The sequence below is a fragment of the Heterocephalus glaber genome, unplaced genomic scaffold, assembly GCF_053883595.1.
Source record: "Heterocephalus glaber isolate CG9 unplaced genomic scaffold, H.glaber_assembly_v1.0 deba00001687, whole genome shotgun sequence".
Classification (NCBI taxonomy): Eukaryota; Metazoa; Chordata; class Mammalia; order Rodentia; family Bathyergidae; genus Heterocephalus; species Heterocephalus glaber.
In genome coordinates, this window is record NW_028258412.1 from 12,208,848 (window position 1) to 12,230,987 (window position 22,140).

General features: G+C 45.2%; 1 protein-coding gene across 6 annotated transcripts in view; it reads left to right on the top strand.

Annotated features, from left to right (window-relative positions):
* Window positions 1–22,140, top strand: part of LOC101717399 (acetyl-CoA carboxylase 2) — a 157,379-nt gene that overhangs the window by 48,200 nt on the left and 87,039 nt on the right. For 5 of the 6 annotated variants that reach the window (XR_015446236.1, XM_087198197.1, XM_013071717.3 and 2 more), the window contains 5 exons: window positions 12,787–12,919; window positions 15,586–15,724; window positions 19,923–20,032; window positions 20,203–20,284; window positions 21,739–21,837. Coding sequence is in view for 5 of the 6 variants with exons in the window: in XM_087198197.1 (XP_087054323.1) it covers window positions 12,787–12,919; window positions 15,586–15,724; window positions 19,923–20,032; window positions 20,203–20,284; window positions 21,739–21,837 (563 nt within the window). In the remaining variant the exon portion in view is untranslated. Of the gene's footprint in view, window positions 1–1,147; window positions 1,403–12,786; window positions 12,920–15,585; window positions 15,725–19,922; window positions 20,033–20,202; window positions 20,285–21,738; window positions 21,838–22,140 lie in introns of those variants that run through there. The other variant, XM_021257337.2, reaches the window with a different exon arrangement.

Sequence of the window (22,140 nt, forward strand, 5' to 3'; positions counted from 1 at the left end):
AAGTGACAAGAACAATGGGACAAGTATGTTCAAAGCAAGGGAGAGTATTTTGAGGGTAATTAATGGTAGTGTATGTTTTACTGTAATACATCTTTAAATTTTAACACTCATTGTATTTTTCCGTCACATTTTTTTTTTTGGTACCAGGGATCGAACTCAGGACCTTGTGGTTTCGAGACAGGTGCGGTGCTGCTGAGCTAAATCCCCTGCCCACCATCACATCTTGTATTTGCCAACAGTTACATTATTTTGCGCTTGTTTGTTTGCTGTGAACATGTTTAGTTATTATTATTATTATTGCTATTATTCTGTAGTGCTGGGAATGGAACCCAGGGCCTTATGCATGCTGGCAAGTGCTCTCCCACTGAGCTACACTTCCATCCCTTTACACTTCTTATTGTAGTGTTTTCTAGACAGTGTTTTGGATCTTTTGTTCCTTCAAACTGGAATCAATTTGAGTTTAGTGCTGTCAGTTTGGGCAACGTACATCTCTGGGGCTTGGTTTCCTCATCTGCGATATGAGAATAAAAACTGTAACATGGCCTTGAGGACGAAAGGAGACCAAGCTCAGTGAACGGCGGCAATCTCATTCCGAGTTTATTCAGGATCTCGGGGCAGCTGGGGTCTCCCCTGCCTCGAGGCACTGGCTTTATTCTTTAGGGGAGGCAGACGGTTCAAAGGGGGCCTTGGAAGCTCCGGGGCAGAGGGTGGGTGGGGTCCGCAGAGCACTTCTGCCCCTGGGAGGAGAGGTGAAAGGATAAACAAAAAAGAACTCCGGAAGACAGAAGTTGACTTGACAACGAGGGTTTTTACCAGGCACAGTGGTGACCTCTCATTTTCTTTAACTTAAAAAAAAAATTAAAATCATTAATGGTGACGCTCCCCTATCATGTGCGTTCAAGCCTATCAGTTGCTGTAGCACGTAGGGTATGTAGTCTAGAACTCTTGTATCCAGTCCGGGAGCTAGGAAAAGTGAAAGGGGTTTTAAAAATAGTTACTGGCCAAAAAAAAAAAAAAAGGTACTGGCCTCTCTCTGTCGCCGGGTGCCCAGTCTGGGGGTGGGGCCAAACCCTGCGTGCGGGGGGGGGGGGGCGGTCCTAGGGGGCCTAGGCGCGCACACCCCCTATTCCAGTGCGCCAGGCGCACTTGGGATGGAGCAAGAGCTGCACAGACTTGGGTTCCCGCTGGATGCGGCAGGACCCGGGCTGAAGCGCCCCACGATCCCGCCTCCGCCTAGTCGTCGAGACCTGGCTGCCCTGCTGGGCCCCGCGACCGGGGTCTACTTTCGGGATTAGAGGGTGCATGCTCTGCATCCTGGCAGGAGCCAGGTGGGATTGGCCAGCGGGTCGGTCAGCATGAGTCCTGCCAAGTGCAAGGTCTGTTTCCCTGATCGCAAAGTAAAGTAAGTAAGCGTGCAATTTTAATGACTTAGGTTTTGTAAACTTGCGCAGTCCTCCCTCTGATGTCAGGTGTTACGTCTTCATCTTCGCATTCTCGTTTTCCTTTATCCCCACTGAAAGAAATGCAAGAATAACTTTGGCGGGTGGGTAGATGGAGCCTGCCTTCTTCTAAAAGTTAGCTGGCCTTGGCGGGAGGAAGCCAGGCTTGGCAGCGAGTGAGGTTGCTGGGACGAGAGAGCTCAAGATGGAGCGTGGGGGTGGGGGCGTTCCCCCTCCTCCTCCCCTTATCCTTGAGAAAGGTGATGATTGTGGAAGCAGGGCGTTTTGAAGCTGAAGCCTGCAGCAAATCGACCTGGATCCAAGCAGGCATCGAATTTAAGGTCATTTTCTGAGCAGATTAGCAAGTGTAGGCCTCTCTGTGATGAGAGGTTCTCAGCCTTACCTATTTGATTTTGTTTCTTTCCTTTTTGTCTTCATTTTATTGTACTTTTTTTTGTTGTTGTTCCGGAGATCGAACTCCAGTCCTTGCGCTTGTGCAGCAGGCGGCGAAACCACTGAGCTAAATCCCCAGCCCTCACAAACAAAGTTTTATTGGAACATAGCCATACACATTACTTTATGCACAGTCTGTGGCTTTGTTGGAACCTCATTGGCAAAATTGAGAAGTAGGACAGAGACTGGCCTTTAACAACTAAAGTATTGACTATCTGGCCCTTGACACAAAATGCTTACCAATCTCTGCTCTACACCACATTTTTACTGGGTGCAGAGTGTTCCTGTAAATGGGTATAACTTATAGTGTGTAAGAAATCACATTATTGGGTCGGGGATTTAGCTCAGTGGTTTCGCTGCCTGCTGTGCAAGCACAAGGACCCAAGTTCAATCCCTGGTAGCAAAAAAAAAAAAGAAAAAAAGAAATCACATTATTTACAAATAATAGATATTGGAGCCATTTCTCCTTTTTGCTGTTACAGACAGCATGGTGAGGAAGACTCTTGAAGCTCACTCACTGCCTCTTCCTGTGTCGCTTTCTTGGGGTAGATTTACCTGTTCTGTAAACATCATTTGCACATCTCCCATGTGTGAAGCCTGTGTCTGGGAACAGGATGGGACACAAAATATTTGAGAAATACCACTTTTCCTCTCCAAGAACTCCTGACCCAGTCGGGGAGACAGATGTCTTCTCAGGACTGTAGTTCCCCTACCTCTTTGTCCATGGTTTTGCTTTCTGTCAATCCTGGCCTGAAAATATTAAGTGAAAAAATTCCATAAATAAAGAATTCTTAAGTTTTAAATTGCTTGCTGTTCTGAGCAGTGTGATGAAATCTCATGCAGTCCCACCTGGGAGAAATCATCCATTTGCCCAGTGCCCACTGTATATGCTCCCTGCACGGGTTAATTATTTAGTAGCCTTCTCACAGATTAGATCAACTATTGTGATACCATACTGCTGGTTTAAGTAACCCTTATTTTACTTAATAATGGCCCCAAAGCACAAGAGTAGTGATAGTGGCAATTTTATTACAGTATCTTATTATAATTGTTCTATTTTATTTTTCATTGTTGTTGTTAATCTCAGTATGCCTAATTTTTAAGTTCAATGTTAGCATAGTTGTGTATGTACAGGTAAAACCAGAGTAAAAATAAAGTTCAGAACTATCCATGGTTTCCAGCCTCCACTGGTGGTCTAGGAGCATATCCCTGGCAGATAAGTGGGGGTTCACTGAAATCTAATTCAGGTTTATGTGTGCAACCGTAGTACCTGTTACCACTTGTGGGGTGCTTTTAGTATGCCAGGCTGAGTGTTTTATAGGTGTTGATCTCATACCATCTTCACAGCACCACCATGGGGCACTATGTGGGTCTTGTCATCCCCATTTTACACTCAAGGAAACTGAGGTCTTCAGTGCTGATGAGAGCAGAACAGGAATTCAAACACAAGCGGTTTCCCAAAGGGTCCACTTCATAGGCATCCAGGTTCCACCACCTTGAGGGCATGACCTGCTCAAGTAGGTGCCTTCAAAAATAAGCAACTTCTCCTAATGTGGGACTACTTAAAAGACTAATGGCCTTGCTGTGTGACTGGTTGCACATGGTGGCTCATGAGTGTCCCAGGGAGTGAGAAGTCTTGGAGCCTGAAGAGCCTCAGAAATTGTTTAGCCCCACAATGGGGGATTCAAGGGAGTGGTCAAGAGATGCGTCCAGGCCGCTGGATGTGGCCTTCCCGTTCCTTGGTCCTTCTGCAAAGCAGGTTTAACAGGACCTTCAAGAGGACCTCTTTGAAGTGCTATGGCTGTGTCTGAGCAATGGGCTGGGAGAGACACCCGAGATCAGGGTTTGGATCACATCTTTCCAATGCACTAAGTTCCCTGTGGAATATGGAGGTCACATCTCTGAACATTTGAAGTACCTAATCTATCTCTTCTGGCAGAAATGCTCCAATCCTAGAATGCACTCAAATCAGGCTGCTTGATCTACAAAGGATACATTGGATTCTGATCTCTAAAGCTATTTACACAAAGCATTTAGCATATCAATCTTAAATCATATTTAATCTTACTTTACTTACAGTACAAATACACTTCACAAACCACTTTAATAAAAAAAAAATGGTGAGAATTTGGAATTGTCCTAGCAAGTCTAGGACTTGCTAGATCCATAATATGGATCTGCTGTGTTGAGTGAATGCGTTGTTTCTCTCTTAGCAGCAGTCAGAGTTGCTACAAGACAATCTAACCCTGCAACTGGGCTGTGTGTCCTTGACCATGTGCCATCAAGCCTTGGAACCTGTTTCCTTGTCTCTCACTGGGGCTAAACCCAACAGGACCTTCTAGAATTATAGAGCCTGCTGGTCTGGGGGGGTTGTCCTAGCTCAGCCCGAAAGTCTGCACTAACAGAGAAGATCGTTCAGTTGAGAAAGAGCCTTTGGAAGTCAAAAGGCTCTTGGGATTCTGTCCTGAAGTCCTGGGACAACAAAGGAGCCAGAACTCATATAGGTCCCAAATGCTGACTAGTTTTTCTTGGCATGTGAATGGCGTGAGAGTTCAGAGAACAGAAAAATGAATGTGGGTCAGAGTGGAGAAGGGCTTTTTAGAAAAGGCTTGGATTGAATTGGATGAAATAAAGTTGGGGAGGGGTGGCAGAAGAATATGGGCTTCAGTGTCCTATAGTCTCCTGTTCTGAAGGAGGTCACTGCCTTGGGAATTCTGCTGCCTGCATTGAAATGTTGCTTGGAGATTTGTGAGTCCCAACCTTGGTTGTGCATTAGAATTTCTTGGAGGTGTGGTTTGAAGAACACAGATGCCCAGGCCCCCACATCACTCCTAAAGATGCTGAGTAATGAAACCAGGCTGTGGCCTAGGCATCAGTTCCTTTTAAAGCTCTTCACATCAGGCTTGAAAACAAGCCAAAGTTGGGTACAGTAGCCCATACCTGTGGTTCCAGCTACTCAGGAGGCTGAGGCAGGAGGATTGCCAATTTAAGGCCAGCCTGGGCAACTTAGTGTGACCCTATCTCAAAATAAAAAGATCTGAGAATGGCAGCACTCTAAGAGGCTGAGGCAGGAGGATTGCAAGTTCAAGCCCACCCTGGAGATGTAGCTCAGTGCAAAAGCCTTGTGGTTTAAGCCCTAGTACCACAAACAACAAACAAAAAAAAAAAAAGAAAGAAAAGAAAAAGAAGAAAACAGCTGCCTATCTCAAGGTTGGTACCAGATTTCATAAAGGGTCAGAGAATAACTGTTTGAGCTTAGTGGCTATGTGGTCTCTGTTACAACTGCTCACTCTGTTATTTCCTGCCCCAGCAGCCATAGCTGTGCAATTGAATGGGCCTGGCTGTATTCCAAACATTATAGACACTGAAACTGAAATTTCATACGACTTTCATGTATTACGAAGTAGGATTGTTTTGATTTTTCTCAACCATTTAACAAGGTCAAGCCCATTCTTAGCTGGTGGGAGGCACAAAAACTCATGGCAACTGGATTTGGCCCTTTGAGCCCTCGTTTGCCCACCCCTGGCCTAGTGGTCGTCCCAGAAGGCTTTGAGAGAACCTGTGGCCTGAGAAATTCCCAAGGCTTCTATTGTCTGGGATCCCAGTTTTGTGCTGCCAGAAAGATTAGTTTTAAGTTATGAGTGTTTTCTGGGTTACGTAGTGTCCTTTCTTGCTTTCTGATGATAACAGAAACATTTGGCCTAAAAGGTGCCTTTCCTCTCATCAGTTCACAGACAGGGCAGCTATTGCCAGCCCATTTTTCCAGAAGAGAAGAGAAGAGAACAGAAGAGAAGATGTTATGGTTTATATCTAGGTGTACCCACAAGAGGCTCATGCATCATAGGCAAGGCTTTTGGAAGGTGATTGGGTGGTCTCATAGCTAATCTGCAGTTAGGAGGTGGGGTCTGATCAGAAGAGGAAGTAAGTCACTGTGGGCATGACCTGGAAGGATCTATCTCTCTTGCTAGCTCCTCCCTTCACTCTCTGCCATGTCACGAGTGACTCTCCTCCGCTATGTCCTTGTGTCATGCTGTCTTGCCTTGGAGCCAGCTGACCATGGGTATTTTGTCCTCGTGACGAATAAAGTAACTAAGCGGATTTTGGTACCAGAGAAGTGGTGCTGTGACATTACCTGACCATGTGGTTCAGAAGCCTTAGGAAGGGGTTTATGGGAAGAGTTTGGAAAGGTTTGGAGATGCCAGTTGGAGAAGTAGCCCTAGAAAGTTATAACCTGAGCTTGGTGGGAGATTTTAGTCAGAGCTCAGAAGACCAGAATGCTCAGAAAAATCCAGATGGCAAAGAGTTCATTGGTTGTTAAGACTCGAGGGTAGGTGTGTTATGTTCTGGCAGAAAATTTGTCCACTTTTTTCATGTCCTGAGACTTTGTAGAAGACTGAGATTAAGGGCAATGGACTAATTAATCTGGCAGAGGAAATTTCAAGGCATTTCAACATTCAGACTATAGCATGGTTACTGCTTACTGCTTTTAGTGAGATATACCGTGAGAAACAGGAGCAAAAGCTTTCAGTTTTGCCAGAAAAAAATCACCCACAAAGATGGAAAAGAGAACTAACGCTGAAAAGATTAGCATTAAAAAGAAGGACCTGGGCTGGGGATTTAGCTCAGTGGTTCCGGCTCCTGCCTGGTACCAAAAAAAAAAAAAAGAAGGCACCTCTGCAACCACCTGCAAGATGCAAAAGCACTTGGCTACTTCTCCAGGCATAGATCCAAGATCCTGGAGTTAAATCTTGGCATCATCCACGAGGGGCTGCTTTTACATGCATGGAGAATGTAAGAGTTATGAAGTGATGGAGGCTTCCACCCAGATTTCAGAAGAAGGCCTGGGAGGCCAGGCAGTTTGGCCCTGAGAGGGGGGTGTGTGAAGCTGTGAGAGTGAAGCTGAAAGTGCAGTGGAGACCTCAAGAAGTTGGGGAAGCCAGGAATGTGGAATGTCTGAGGAAAACCACAAGGAGTGAGGAAAGCCATCCTGCAAGAGGCCTTTAGGGCTGCAACTACCTGCAATGCCATAGGGATGAGGCCATTCAAGCCCTTTGGAGTTAGCGTCTCACCACAGCTTGCCCTGGGTGCTGGACATGGAACAATGGGTGTTAATATTTGCCCTGCTGGATTTTGGATTTGCTTTGGACCCATTGGTTTCTATCCCCCATTTCTGCCTTTTGGAATGGGAATATTTATCCTGTGCATCATATGTTGGCAATGTTTAACTTTCTTTGTGATTTTTACAGGGGCTCACAGCTAAGAGTTTGCTTTGAGTCTCAGAGGAGACTTTGAACTGGACCTTTCAGCAATGCTGAAACTGTTAGGGCTTTGGCAATTCTTAGAGGTGGACTAAGTTCATCTTTCATAAAGTGATATGCATAAGTCTTTTGGGGGCCAGAGGTGGAATGTTACGGTTTATATCTAGGTGTCCTTCAGGAGCCTCATGAACTCATAGGTGGGGCTTTGGAAGGTGACTGGATTATGGGGCTGATAGCTGACTCACTCTTAGACGGTGAGGTCCGGTCAGAAGTGAATCGCTGTGGGCATGGACCAGAAGGGTATGTTTCCTTGCCAGCTCTTCCCTGCACTCTCTCTCTGCTTCCTGTCTGCCATGCCGTGAATGACTCCTCTGCCATGTCCCTGTGCCTTGAAACCAGCCAACTATGGACTAAAACCTCTACAAACTGTGAGTCAAAATGAAACTTTCCTTTAAGCTGTGGCTGTTGGGTATTTTGTCCCAGCAAAGAAGGAAGTAGCTAAGACAGAAGGTAAGAAATTTAGGCATGGGTAATTCCAGGGTCTTACCCCAGGGGTACATCCCAGGCTGTTGTAATGAATTCCCTACAGAGAGGCATAGCAGCTAATGTTTTGCCAGCTCTTGACTAAAGACCCTATTATCAATTTACAGACACTTGTGTATATGTATGTTTTGTATGTGTGTGTATTGTACTGGGGACTGAACCCAAGGTCTTCACACTGAGCTACATCCCTGGCCATATTTTATTTTTTATTTTGAGGATAAGGTCTTGCTAAGTAGCCAGGTTCCCCAGGCTGGGTTCAAACTGATCCTCCTGCTTCAGCCTCCCCAGTATGGTGGGATTACAGGCATGCACCACCATGCCTGGCTAATTTCCAGACATTATTATTATTTTTTGGAGACAGGGTCTCATTATATATTCCAGGCTGGCCTTGAACTCACTATGTAGCCCAGGCTGGCCTCGAGCTCATGATGCTCCTCCTGACTCAGTACTGAGCATTGTAGGCTGTTGAGTGACATCTGTGGTCTCTCTACCTACTACATGCCAGTAGTGCCCTCACTGAGTTGTGACCTCTGAAAAGGTAGTGTTGAATGTGCTGTGGGGAGTGAAACTGCCCTCAGTTGAGAATTCAGCATTATACAGTGCTGTTTTTATTTCAGAGGCAGTATTTATAATGATTGCTTTTTAAAAGTCCAATTAATAGAGGTGCTTCCATTTATCTCAGATGTCTTTCTGCCTCAAAAATTAGATTCTGGGGTTGGACCGAGTTAGATTGGAAGCCCAGCTCTGCTGCTCATTAACAGTGTGACTTGAGGCAAGTGAGCCTTTCTGAATCTCAGTCTCCGCATCATGAACAAGAGATGCTAGCTTTCCCTGTGTAGAGTGAAGGGAATTCGGTGAGAAGCCCACTGTGCCAAATCCTTAGCAGGTCCTCAAAAATGTTTATTTCCTCTCTTTCCAGTACAGTTCTGCCTGGTCTTGCGGTCCAGCAGCTGACTGACTGTATGTAGCATTTGGCTGACACCTCTGCTGTTAATTGCTATCGAAGCCATTTCCAAAGGCACCATGGAACATTTCAGCCCCCACTGTTGCCCCACTGTGGGAGGTCAGGGCTCAGCACCGGATTGAAGGCATAGTGCTTAAGATGATTCTTCTTCATCTGTAGGTCACCTGTGTGGAGCTGACATTGGCTGGCCTCCAGCACTGTCAGAAAAGAACTAAAATAGCCACTAGCTTGGATTCTGGGCCCAAGACAAGGCCACCCTGACAGCATTGTTCATTCCCTTGTCGGGTTGGCAGTCATAGGCCTGTAGCTCACCTGGTGAAGAGACTCTGGCCTCTGCTTTGAAACCAAGCTGGTGGCCAGGAATGGCTTTCCCAAGCCTCAAAATGGAGTTCTCCTTTATTGTGTTCTAGGTCAAATTTCTGTTTTTATGTTTGAATGTACAGAAATATGACCTGTGAGATTTTTTTGAAGTGAAGGATTAAGCCAGCCAGGGAAGGTGACAGAATAGGGAGAATGGGCAAGTGGGGAGCAGGCACTGGGCTTCATAGAACGGCAGGCAGGTGAGTGGCATATTGCTCTTCCTGGTTAGGCCAAGAGATTTGGAGTCTCTGGTCCTCCTGGCATGACTGAATTGAAATAACAACATAGCATTTACTGTGTTCTGTACACCATCTTTTACTTTCTATGTATTGATTTATCCTTACAATTTTATTTTATGTCTGTATATGACCTTACTTAATGAAGTATTTGCTACTGTCTCCATTATACAGATGGAGAAACTGAGTGCCTTGCACAAGGGTCATTGAAATGGCTGTGGCTTTGGGCATCTCTGTGACAAAATTAATAGCCTTTTTTCTTTTTGCAAATGGTGTGTCATTGCAAGCAGTTTTGAAAGACTTAAGAGAAAAAAATAGAACCCACCCATATTCTACCTCCCTGATATAAGAAGTATTAACTTTTTTTTTTTTTTTTTTCAGAGCTGGGGATTGAACCCAGGGCATTTGCATTGAGCTACATCTCCAGGCCCTTTTTATTTTCTTTTCTTTTTTCTTGTGAGACAAGGTCTCACTAAGTTGTCCAGGCTGGACTCAAAGTTGTGATTCTCCTGCCTCAGCCTCCCAGAATGCTGGGATTGCAGATGTGATCTCAGCCCAGCGGAACTATTAATGTTTAAGTGTCTACTTTTCTAAATTAGGAGTTTGCAAATGATGGTCCTCTGGGCACTTCTGCCTGTTCTTATAGATATATAAAGTTCTCAGGAACAAACTAAACTCTTTTGTGTTTAGGAATGTAACTGTGGTAAAAGCACTGCTCATATTTGCAAGATGACAATGACCTTCCAAAGTACTCCGCTGAGGCCTACTTCTGGTCAGCAGCACAGCTGTAGGAAGTTTTAGAAGAAAAGCTGCTTACAATTTCCAGGAGACAGTGAGGCCACCTCAAGGGCCAGAAATAATTTTCTCACTCATTTATTCATTCCTTCGGACACTATATATAAGCCCAGATGGGCAGCGAAGCTCTTCATTGGAATTACATAACCTGTTGATTGTGGCATTTAAACATGGTGATTTCTGTCATTTTCTTTTTATTCCCTGAGCTTGACGGTCCATTTCTTCTCTGATGGCAGAGCTGTCAGTGGCACATTCTGGGGTTGAGTGGATGTGGACACTTTACAGAGCAGAAAACACTCGCCCTTCCCATTTTCGCAGCTTACCCCATGGAAGGGAGGGCCTGATGTAGGGGAGAGAGTGCTGGGACTGCTGATGGAATTGCTCAGTGACTCTCTTTGCTTGGTTGGGGCTCAGTATGTCTGTCTGTAAAATGGTATTCCTCCTCCCTGACCACTCGTTTGCTTCTGGCTTTATTGTTCTCTGCTCAGACAGGAGATGGTCCCTGGGGGTGATGGTCTTTGGGATTAATCAGTTCTTCACCAAAACTTTTGGGTCCCTGATCTCAGTCATCTCTGGCTTCCAAGATGTCTTATAACACACAGTAGCTGGACACACTGTGGGGTGGTTAACCTCTGACCTCATCCTGGCAAGTGGATCCCTGAGTTCCCCATTGGCAGGTGAACTGGGTGGACTGAATGTTCATTCCTTTTTTTTTTTTTTTGGTGCTGGGGATTGAACTCGGGACCTTGCACTTACGAGGCAGGTGGTGGCACCACTGAGCTCAATCCCCGGCCCTGGATGCTCATTCTCCATTCTGCTCCTGTCCAGACCTCACCAAGTGACAGCAAAGAGGTTTTGTTTTATCGCTATTTTTTTAAAGAAATAATAGGAAACAGGGAAATCGATCTTTTGCACATGGGTAGGGGGCCGAGAGATGGGGGTAGAAGAGGAGAGGAAGGGGAACTGAAAGAATTAAGATGTGTTATGGACATGTATCAACCCCTACAATGAATGCAAGCATTGCATGCTGCAAACGTATGCTAATAACAATTTTTAAAAAGGAGACAGATACCCATCAAAACCCATGACACCTAGAGAATTAGAGGGGAGATTAGCACCAACAATTTGGAAGCTGGAAAGCAGATCAACAAGCAGTAAATGGGTTAGCAGAACAAAGGAAGCTGGGACCCCTGGCCCCTGAATCCATATCTTTGAACCCCTCAAAGGCACAGGGGCTAAAACTGGGGCTGAAGAAGATAGAAAAGGATTGGGTGGGCTGCTCCCAGATCCCTCCCATTGCTTATGTGGCCGGGACTATCCACTTGGACCCCAGCAGAAAGCAGGTGGTAGGCGGTGGTGGGTCATTTTCAGAAGAGGGCAAAACAGAGGGGTTTGGAACTGGAGATTGACAGGCAGAGTGGAGGGCACAGAGCCTGAATTTGAAACAACAGGGCAAAGGTCTCTGTGGGTACTGAGTCCTCAGATCTGTCCTGTGCCCCACATTGCTGGGTGCCTTTTATGGTCTTGGCAGGAGACCAGACTTTTCCTCAGGGAATTTGACCAGCAAAGGAGAAAGCCTTTGAGGATACTGGCTCAGTGATCTCCAACACAAAGCTGCCTAACACCTAAATCCAGCTCAGGGTCAGCCAGCACCCCAGTGTGCTCAGCACCCTAGTTCCCACTGGGCATGATGATGTACCCCAGACTGATCACAAATGGGAGCCTTCCCCTCCCTTCCCTTCCCTTTCATATGGGAGATGGAACTCCAGGTCTCATCATGCCAGGCAAGTGCTCTACCACTGAGCTGCACCCTCAGCCCTCGGACACAGTAGGGAAGACATGGCCCACACAAACCAATAAGCAGATGCGGGAAACCTGGAAGACATAGCGACCATGCCAGAGAAGAAATCTTAGAAACGCTGTCGTTAGTGTCCTCCCTGAGTTCAGACAGGATGTTGCACACAAAGGAACAGGATGCTGTACAAAGGCAGTGTTTGAAATTGAAAACAAGCCCCCCAGACTTTGAAAACATGGGAGCAAAATGAAGAATTCTGCTGCGTACTTAGAACACAAGGCTGAGAAAATCACCCCAAGGTAGAAGACAGGGTAGAAGAGGAGAGAGGAAAATACATAACCTAGTGGTCTACTCTAGGAATTTCAACATCCAAACTGTAGGACTTTGTAGAAAGAATAGAGAAGCCAGACATGGTGACACAACATCTGTAATCACAGCACTATGGGAGGCTGAGGCAGGAGGACTGCAATTTTGAGCCCAGCCTGGGTAACTTAGTAACTTAGTGAGACCCTGTTTCAAAATAAAAAACAAAAGAAGGGCTGGGGATGTAGCTCTGTGTGAAGCCTCTGGGTTCAGTCTCCAGTACTGCCCTCCCAACAAACAAACAAACAAAACAAAACAAAAACCCCCAGTCAGACCAGGTAAAAAGAGATAGAATCACCCAGGAGGGATAATACCGCCAAACAATGATGGAACAGATCAATATCGTAAGTGTACTGGGAGCCTACTAGGAGTGGAGTGAATTAGCAATAGGTGCAAGAAACAACAGGTAAAGGAAGAGCATCATTAACTCCAGGAAAAAACAAAAGGAAAGAATAAATCTGGTACAGTGCGCCTCTCATGTATGAATGATGATCACGCTCGTGAAACCTTGAGTACTGAACTGGCTCCGAGGCCCCCTGGCTCCCTCCATCATGGCTCTCTCTGTCCCTTTTTTCTGCAGACCAAGCATGTCGGGGCTCCACCTGGTGAAGAGGGGCCGGGAACACAAGAAGCTGGACCTGCACAGAGACTTCACCGTGGCTTCCCCAGCCGAGTTTGTCACACGCTTTGGGGGTGATCGGGTCATCGAGAAGGTACAGGCGGGGCCTGCCAGGTTGGGGGGGAGGGGCCTCCACTTCCGCTGGAGGTGGGAGAACCAGCTTTAGGGTTCTTCCTCATGTTGCATGGAGAGGACAGAGCTTTTCACCCTCTCAACAGCTGGATGCAATGGGTACATTAGCCCATTTCCCAGAAGGGGAAACCAAGGCCTCAGGCACTGTCAGGAGATTCCTAGGTGCTTTTGTGAAAGGGGCAGCTGCCTGTGTTATTGGGAGGGAAGCATAAACTCAGCCCTGCCCTCCTGAGGCTTAGCGCTTCCTCGAAGAGAGGAGGCCCCCATGTGGTAGTGATAGTCACGGAAGGGCAGAAGCTAAGGTCTGGTCTCTGGGAAGGCTTCACATTGTCTCCTTCTCATGGAGCCTGGACCCCACCCTGTGTGGTTATCCCTGTCATGTCCGGGACTGGCTGGGGTTCAGGGATTTGACACTTGCTACCCAGGGTCAGGGAGCCAATAAGTGGTGGTGCTGGGATTTGAACTCACATTAGTCTGGCAGTAAGGCCTTGTTCTTTTCCATTTGAGTGCAGTGGTGATGACAGCAGGAGCCACTAACCATTTAAGAGGGCCTGTTCCAAGGCAGGTTGCCTGCTACCTGCCTTACATCATCATTTCTCATTCAGCCATCTGCACACTTTGTCAGTGGGTGTTATTTTACAGATGGGGAAACTGAGGCCTGGGCAGAGGTTGCTTGCCCAGTGGTGGAGCGGGATTTGAACCCTGGTTCTCAGATCCCAGAAGCCCCCTTCCACTACAGTAAGTACACTCATGAATGACGGAACTCACACAGCTTCTCCAGCCTGGCTGTGCCTCATCTTGCCCGTTGAGCATTGAGATTCCTACCCCAGACCTCAGATTTAGAGTCCCATGGGTAGGATCCAGAAGCTGCATTTTTTTTTTTTTCTTTTTTGTGGTGCTGGGGATCTAACCCAGGGCCTCCCACAACAGAACTTGCACTTTGCTATACTCACCAGTGGATTGCTTTGAAGCCAGCCCTCCTGGCGGCCGGCAGTGAGTTCTCAGGAGCTGAGGAGCTGGGGCACCACAGAAGGCTCTGGAACAGAGCTGTTTTGCTTTCTGGCTTAAGAGGTAACCTTGGGTTGTCCTTAGAGAAGCAGGCTGGCCCCTCCCCATGAGGCCTGCAGATGTGTGAGAACAGAAGGGGCCACCTGTGACTCTTCTCTCCTGACCAAACCTTGCTCTGGTAATAAGACAGAAAGCCACAGCCCAGCCAACTAACCAATCTTTCCTAAGGGGCATTTTTGACAGGGTAGAAAGAACATTGAACTTGAGCCAGGAATCCTGGGATCAAAGCCCAGAGTGGCTGCTCATGGGATGTAAACTCATCAGCCTCAGTTTCCCCTTCTGTAACTTAGTGGTGATCACATCTCAAACCTTTATTAGAATTTGTCTTTCACACTGTCATGAAGATCACAGAGCAAGGGAGGAGGACTTAACATGATAAAATTACTCTGTAAGTCAGAGTTTGAGGCCATCAATTTAGTTTTTGTTTTTGGGGGGTTTTTCCTAATGGGAACTGAACTCAGGGCCTTTGCACTGAGCTCCTTCTCCAGCCCTTTTTATTTTTTTATTTTTGAGACAAGATCTTGCTAAGTTGCCTAGACTGGACTTGAATTTGTGATCCTCTTGCCTCAGTCTCCTAGAATGCTGGGATTATAGGTGTACACCACCAAGCCTGGCTCTAATTTATTTTATTTATTTATTTTTTGGTACCGGGGATCGAACTCGGGTCCTTGTACTTGTGAGGCAGGCGGCGGAACCACTGAGCTAAATCCCCGGCCCCTCTAATTTATTTTTTTAAACAAAAACCCCAAAGTTTGGTTTTGTTTCTGAGAGACCAGGAAGATGGTTAGTCTGACCCCTTAATATGGATGTAAAGCTCAGAGAGGAAAAGGAGCTGCCTAAGACCACACAGCCAGTTCATAACACAAACAGGATTCTAAACTAGGACCTGTCCTATTGGTCTGTGCTACTGGGAATGGCTAGCATTACTGCTGTTCCTCCTTACCAAATCTGAGACCTTTCTTCTTTAGTTCAAAGTACAGGTTAGTTAGACTGTGGACTCAAACATGTCTGGATTTGAGCCCCAGTTCTTCTGCTTACTAGCTGGGTGACCTTGGGGAAGTGCTTTAATTCCTCTGAGGTTCAGTATCCCCGCCCCCACTTTTAAAATTTTGAGGCGGGGTCTTACCAAGTCACTAAGTTGGGCTTGAACTTGTGATTCTCCTGCCTTAGCTTCCCAGAGTACTGGGATTTTAGGCATGTCCCACCACACCTGGTGAATGTTAGTATCTTTAACCCCCAAAAAGGAAATGATAAAATCTCTTTCAAATGACTATTGTGAGGATGAAATGACAAAAGGCAGATAAAATACACTGTACTGCAGCATGGTACCTTCTACACACTCAGAAACTGAGAAAGGTCCTCATGATGGCCTCAAACAAAGGCATCAGAATTCATCCTCTCATCCATTCCCACAGCAGGCAGACCTTGAGGACCTGACCCAGGTTGCGGGCTGTAGGAACACAGTAGGCTGCATATGGGAGGCTCTGCAGAAGCCTGGGTAGCCTGCGTGCTCCAGCACAGGCAGAGGTACAGCCCCGGCCCCTTCCTGGTTCCTATCAGGTGCTCATTGCCAACAACGGGATCGCCGCCGTGAAGTGCATGCGCTCCATCCGCAGGTGGGCCTACGAGATGTTCCGCAATGAGCGAGCCATTCGCTTTGTAGTCATGGTGACCCCTGAGGACCTCAAGGCCAACGCAGGTAACTTTAAAATGTCTGCTCATAATAAGAATCATGGGTCTCAAAAAATGCAAAGAACTAACCTGAAGAATGTTCCAGCAGATTGGTGTCTATTTCTCCAGATGTGTTTTCCTGCACATATTTATACTGTATTTCAATTCTTTGTTCATTTTTCCATTCATTTACCTATTATAGCTCAGTCTATTTAAACAAATCATTCTAAAAGTAACTGTTGGATGATTTGCTTTTTTTTTTTTCTTGCTGAGCAGTCTTATCTTTTTTATAGACCCTTCTCTACCCCGCAATCAGAATAATCTTTTGAAAACATGATTCAGGTCTTGTCACTTCCTTTCTTAAAATTCGTCAGAGGGTGGTTCAGCAACCTCAGGCTTGTCCCCTAAGCTCTCTCAGCACACAGGCCCTGGGGTCTGGCCTGCATGCATGTGGCCTAGTTTGTTATTCACAGCCCCATTTTATAAATGAGACAGTTGAGGCCTAGAGACATAAATTTATCACTTGCCCACTATCCTACAGGCAGCATGCAACATAGGCAAGATTGGAACCCTGGCCTGTCCGAGTTCAGAGCATTATCCTAACAGGGACCCTGTCATGACAGATATTCCAGATCCTCACCTAGACAAGAAGCCCTCGTAGGACCTGGCCCCTGCCAGCCTCCTAGCTCTGCCTCATGCTTCTTACCTCCATCACCAGGTCCCAGTCACACTGGTCCTGGGCTGCCATGAACTTTTCTTAGCAAGGCCTTGGCATAGCAAGACTCTCTTGACTGTGATTTCCCAAAGCCCTATGCCTGGCAGCCCCCTTCACCCCTGATCTTGAGATCCCCCTGTGCCTCTCCGGGAGAACCGTATTTATTTCCTTCCTGACACTGATGCAGGCCCGTGGATATTGTGTTTATTTCCTTGTTTATCTTCTCTAACATTAAAGAAAAACTCAGCACAGACAGGCTTGTCTGACCGCTCACTTTATCATTCCTGGAACTCTCTGGTGGCTGACACACGTGTGTTTGCCCAACACTGGAAGCAGGTGGCCAGGAGGAACAGTCAGACTTGGTTTCTGTGTCTACACATGGAGTTCCACACCATTCATCTTCAGGATCACAGAGATAGTGTGATTGTACTAACCTTTGTCTTTGGCTTGAATCTAATGTCTCCCCATCCCAGACTTTGCTCAGGGACAGCCCTTTCACGCCTTTCTTTGGCTTTACTCATGGGTGGACTTTTAGGACGTATTCCTAGAAGTAGAATTTTTTTTTTTTTTGGTACTGGGGATCGAACTCAGGACCTTGTGCTTGCAAGGTAGGCGGCATAACCACTGAGCTAAATCCCCTGCCCCTCCTAGAAGTAGAATTTTTGGCTTAAAGAGCATGAGTATTTTAAAATCAAAATATCGTATTGTACTATCCTCAAAAAGATAATCCAAGATACAAAATCAACATTAAAAAATCAATAGCTTTTCTATATGTCAGTAACAAATCAGAAAAACAGGAAATCAGGAAAATAATTTCATTCACAATAGCTTTTTAAAAAACCCCTAGGAATCAATCTAAGGAGATAAAAGGCTTCTACAATGAAAATGATATGACATTGAAGAACAAAATTGAAGTTGATACTATATGTTCATGGATTGGCAGGATTAATATTGTTAAAATGGCCATACTACCAAAAGCAATCTACAGAGTCAACTCATCCCCTATCAAAATACCAGCGACATCATTCACAGAACTAGAAAAAACAATCCTCAAATTCATATGGAAACAAAAAAGACCAGAATAGCTAAAGCAATCCTAAGCAACAAGAGCAAGGCTGAAGGCATCACAATACCCAATTTCAAATTATACTACAAAACCATAGTAACAAAAACAGCATGGTGGTGGCACAAAAATAGACACATAGAGCAATGGAATGGAGAAGTGGACACAGAAACAAACCCCTTACAAATACAGTGATATGATTCTGGACAAAGGAGCCAAAAGTGCATTGGAGAAAAGATACCCTTTTTAACAAATGGTGCTGGGAAAACTGGATATCCATATGTAGAAGATTAGATCTCTATCTCTCACCGTTACAAAATCAGTTCAAATGAGATCAGAATCCTAGATCAGAAACTTTGAAACTGTTGGAAGCTAACATAGGGGAAACACTTGAAGCCAAGGCCACAGGCAAAGATTTTCTGAATAGCATTCCATTAGCACAGGAAATAATAGCAAAAAGCAACAAATGAAACTCCATCAAATAAGTTTCTGCACACCAGGGGAAACAACGAGCAGAATGAAGAGACAACCAATAGAATAGGAGAAAATCTTTACCAGCTACTTTCCTGACAGTGAATTAATATCTAGAATGTATAAGAACTCAAAAACCACTAAAAAAATAAAATAACCCAATCAATAAATAGGCAATGAATTTAATAGACACTTCTCAAATAAAGAAGTACAAATGGCCAATAAGTATATGAAAAAATATTCAACATCTTTGGCCATCAGGGAAATGCAAATCGACATTACGTTGAGATTCCAGGCAACCCTAGTCAGAATGTCTGTCATTGAGATATAAAAAATGGCTAATGCTGGGGAGGATGCAGGGGATGGGGGAAGCCTTCTACAAAGCGGGTAGAAATGGAAATTACTACAGCCACTATAGAAGCCTGTATGGAAATTTCTCAAAACTAAAAATAGAGCTATTGTTTGCTGTAGCTACACCATTCCTTGGTAAATACCGAAAGGGCTTAAAGCCAGCATCCTGTAGGGATACTTGTATACCCATGTTTATTGCAGTGTAGTATATAATAACCACAGTATGGAACCAGTCTAGGCACCCATCAACAAATGTGGTTATAGGAAGGAAATGTGGATAAAGGAAATGTGGTATATCTACACAGTGGAGTATTACTCGGCTGTAAAGCAGAGTGAAATTTTGTCATTTCAGGAAAATGGATGGAACTAGAAATCATCATGTTAAGCAAAAGAACCCGGACATAGAAAGACAGTATCACATGTTCTCCCTAATATGTGAAATCTAAAAGACATGAAAATAGAAGGGAGACTATTAATTGACAGGGGAAGGGAACAAAGGGGAGGGGTGTAAGGAAGGTAATGGGGGGATGGATATAATCAAAATGTATTATACACATGTATGAAAATTTTTTTAAAAGGAAGGAATCCTGTCAGAAGCTGCAGTATAAATGGGCATTGTGCTGAGTGAAATAAACCACATGCAAGAAGACCAACACCATGTGATTGCGCTTATAGGATTAACTAGAACTGGGCATGGTAGTACCTGCCTATAATCCCACAATCAGGAGGTTGAGGCAGGAAGATTGTCACGACTTCAAGGGAAGTCTTGGCTACATAGTGAATTCAAGGCCAGCCTGAGATACATAGCGAGACTGTCTTGAACAAACAAAAACAGGTAACAAAAATAATCAGATTCATAGGGACAGACAGTGGGTGCCAGTGAATTCAGGGAAGGAAAAAGGGGAGTTATTCATGAATATAGAGTCCCACATTTCTAAGAAGAAAAGGTTTTGGAGGTCTATTTCACAATGATATGAATATACTTACAACCACTAAATTTTGTTATGCACTTTTTACCATACTTTAAAAAATTGTTTTTGTTTTGGTACTAGGTTTGACCCAGGGCCTCACATAATGCTAGGCAAGTGCCCTGCCACTGAGCTACATTCCTAGCTTTTGTTTATTATTTGAGACAAGGTCTTGCTAAGTTGCCCAGGCTGGCCTCAAACTTGTAATGCTCCTGCCTCAGACTCTCAAGTAGCTGGGATGACAGGCATGTGTCACTGTAGCCAGCTTGTTGTATTGTTTAATGGTAACGCAACATTAAGATAAACCCTAAGTACTTTAAATAGGAATTTTAAAAACTCATTTCTGATCCCACCATCCTGCTGGACTGCTTCCTTTTCCTTTTATTTCCTTGTCCAGAGCACACTTATTTTCACATATTTAAATCCATAGTCAGCGTTCCTCAGATTTTGTCTATTGCCATGGAATCTTCACAGTTCATATGACCAGAACGTGCCTGCATCTTGCAATTTCTGCAGTTGATTTCCGTCTGTCAGTATTCTTCCCTTTCCCTCTTTTTTTTTGTACCAGGGATCGAACTTGGGACCTTGTGCTTGTGAGGCAAGCGGAGGAACCACTGAGCTAAATCCTGGCCTCCCTTTCCCTCTTGTTGAATTCCAGAGTACATCAAGATGGCAGATCAGTACGTCCCCGTCCCAGGAGGGCCCAACAACAACAACTATGCCAACGTGGAGCTGATCATAGACATCGCCAAGAGAATACCTGTGCAGGTAAATGGGTCAGGGTGCCCAAGCGTGCCCATGCTGGGGTGATGCACCCGAGATCTGGAAGATTTCCATTCTGAATTCAGAATAGGCTGATGTAACACAGCAAAGAGCTTTTGGTGTCATGGGAGGCAGGTTCATGGCGGATCTTTGTTCACCCTTTTCTGTGTTTGCAGGCAGTATGGGCTGGCTGGGGCCATGCTTCAGAAAATCCCAAGCTTCCAGAGCTGCTGTGCAAGCACGGGATTGCGTTCTTAGGTACAGTGCATTTCCTCTGTCATGCCTGTGGGAATTGGGGCACTGGTGGGATGCTCACCTGGGAAAGAGTCTCTGGTGCTGCTCTGAAAATCTGGGTAGCAGATGAGTCAGGGAATGGGTGGGGCCAAGGGGAAGTTGGCCAGGCCACGGGAAGAGCTGTTAGTTACCATGGTTATCATAGAGGAATGACGCTGGGTCCCGCAGAGCCCTTGGCTAGTGTTTCTATTGGAACTAAGGTATCAGTCAAGTTCAGATTCCTGATTAAGTTTGGGGTCCCATTTCTGAGAGAATAGCTTTTTGGTCTGGGTAGCTCTCAGGATTATTCTTAATTCTTTGGGACCAGAGCCTCTCATTTCTATCATGTACTAGGTAAAATGTTACTTGCTTTCTCATGGCATCCATTGGTTTTAGGACTTTTTTTTTTGGTGGTACTGGGGACTGAACCCAGGCCCTTTGCATTGAGCTACATCCTTGGGTCTCATTCATTCACTCATTCATTCATTTAGATGGGATCTTGCTAAATTGCTTGAATTTGTGATACTCTTGGCTCGGCCTCCCAGAGTTATAGGATTGTAAGTGTGCACCATCATGCCTAGCTGGTTTCAGTACTTTTGTTTGTGTACATAATATGTTAACTCTGTATGTGTGTACACATCCCTTGATATCCTTGGGGAATTTGTTTCATGCCTTCTCATAGATACCCAAGTTCACAAATACTCAAGCCTCTTAAGTAAAATGACATAATATTTGCATATAACCTCCTGTGTACTTGAAACTTTTTTTTTTGCAGTGTCGGAATTGAACCCCCAGGGCCTTTGTATGCTAGACAGCTGAGCCCTTTCTGCCACCCTTCCTATGTACTTAAAATTATCTCTTGATTGTTTGTAATACCTAATATGATATAAATGTACGTACTGTATTATGGAATAATGTCAAAAAAGGCTGTACACATTCAGTATAGATACAACTTTAAAAATATATATATCTGTGATTGGCTGACTCCTCAAATACTGAATTCCAGTGGAACTGAGAGCCAGCTGTCCTGGAAAAGCTGAGTGATTAGGGCAGAAACCACTGGGTCCACAAAGCCAAAGGTATTTCCCATAGCTGACTCTTCATTGAACAAGAACTCTTTATTTGCTACCCTCTTGTCCAGCTTTTTGGGGTGCTAGCTTGTCCCCCGAGTCCAGTTTTCGATGTCCCCTCAAAATGAATTTTTTGTATGGCCCCATATCTGGCACAGGCTTACAGTTCAGATGTGAAAAGGGGCTGACGCCATAGCAGACTGACAGATTCTGTTCCTCCCTGACCATGTGGGTGAGTTCCTGGAGAGCTGAGAGTTACTTTGTCATCTTGCACACACTTGGCCCTGCCACTGTGCACTTGCTTGGTGCTTGGGCTCATGGGTCTTGTGGTTGACTGGGTTCTACTCTTTTTCTTGCCCTATTCCTCAGGACCCCCCAGTGAGGCTATGTGGGCCTTGGGAGATAAGATCGCCTCCACCATTGTGGCTCAGACCCTCGACATTCCAACTCTGCCCTGGAGCGGAAGTGGTAAGGGATGCTTAGCTTCACCTTGGGGAAACTTCTACCCAAGTCTTGCTGAAGTGGGCAGATGGAATGATTGGAGTAGGCTTTGACAATTATTTTGTTTAAAAATGTTGTTATTACATAGGTGGTACAGTTCCATTGTGGACAATTTAGAAAATAAGAGAACCACAAAAAAAAAAGAAATAGAAATCATCATAATCCTATGATCCAGTGTTGAGCTTTTATTTTCCTTTGCAGTACTAGGGATTGAACCCAAGGCCTTGCACATGTTAGGCAAGTGCTCTACCACTGAGCTACATCCCCAGG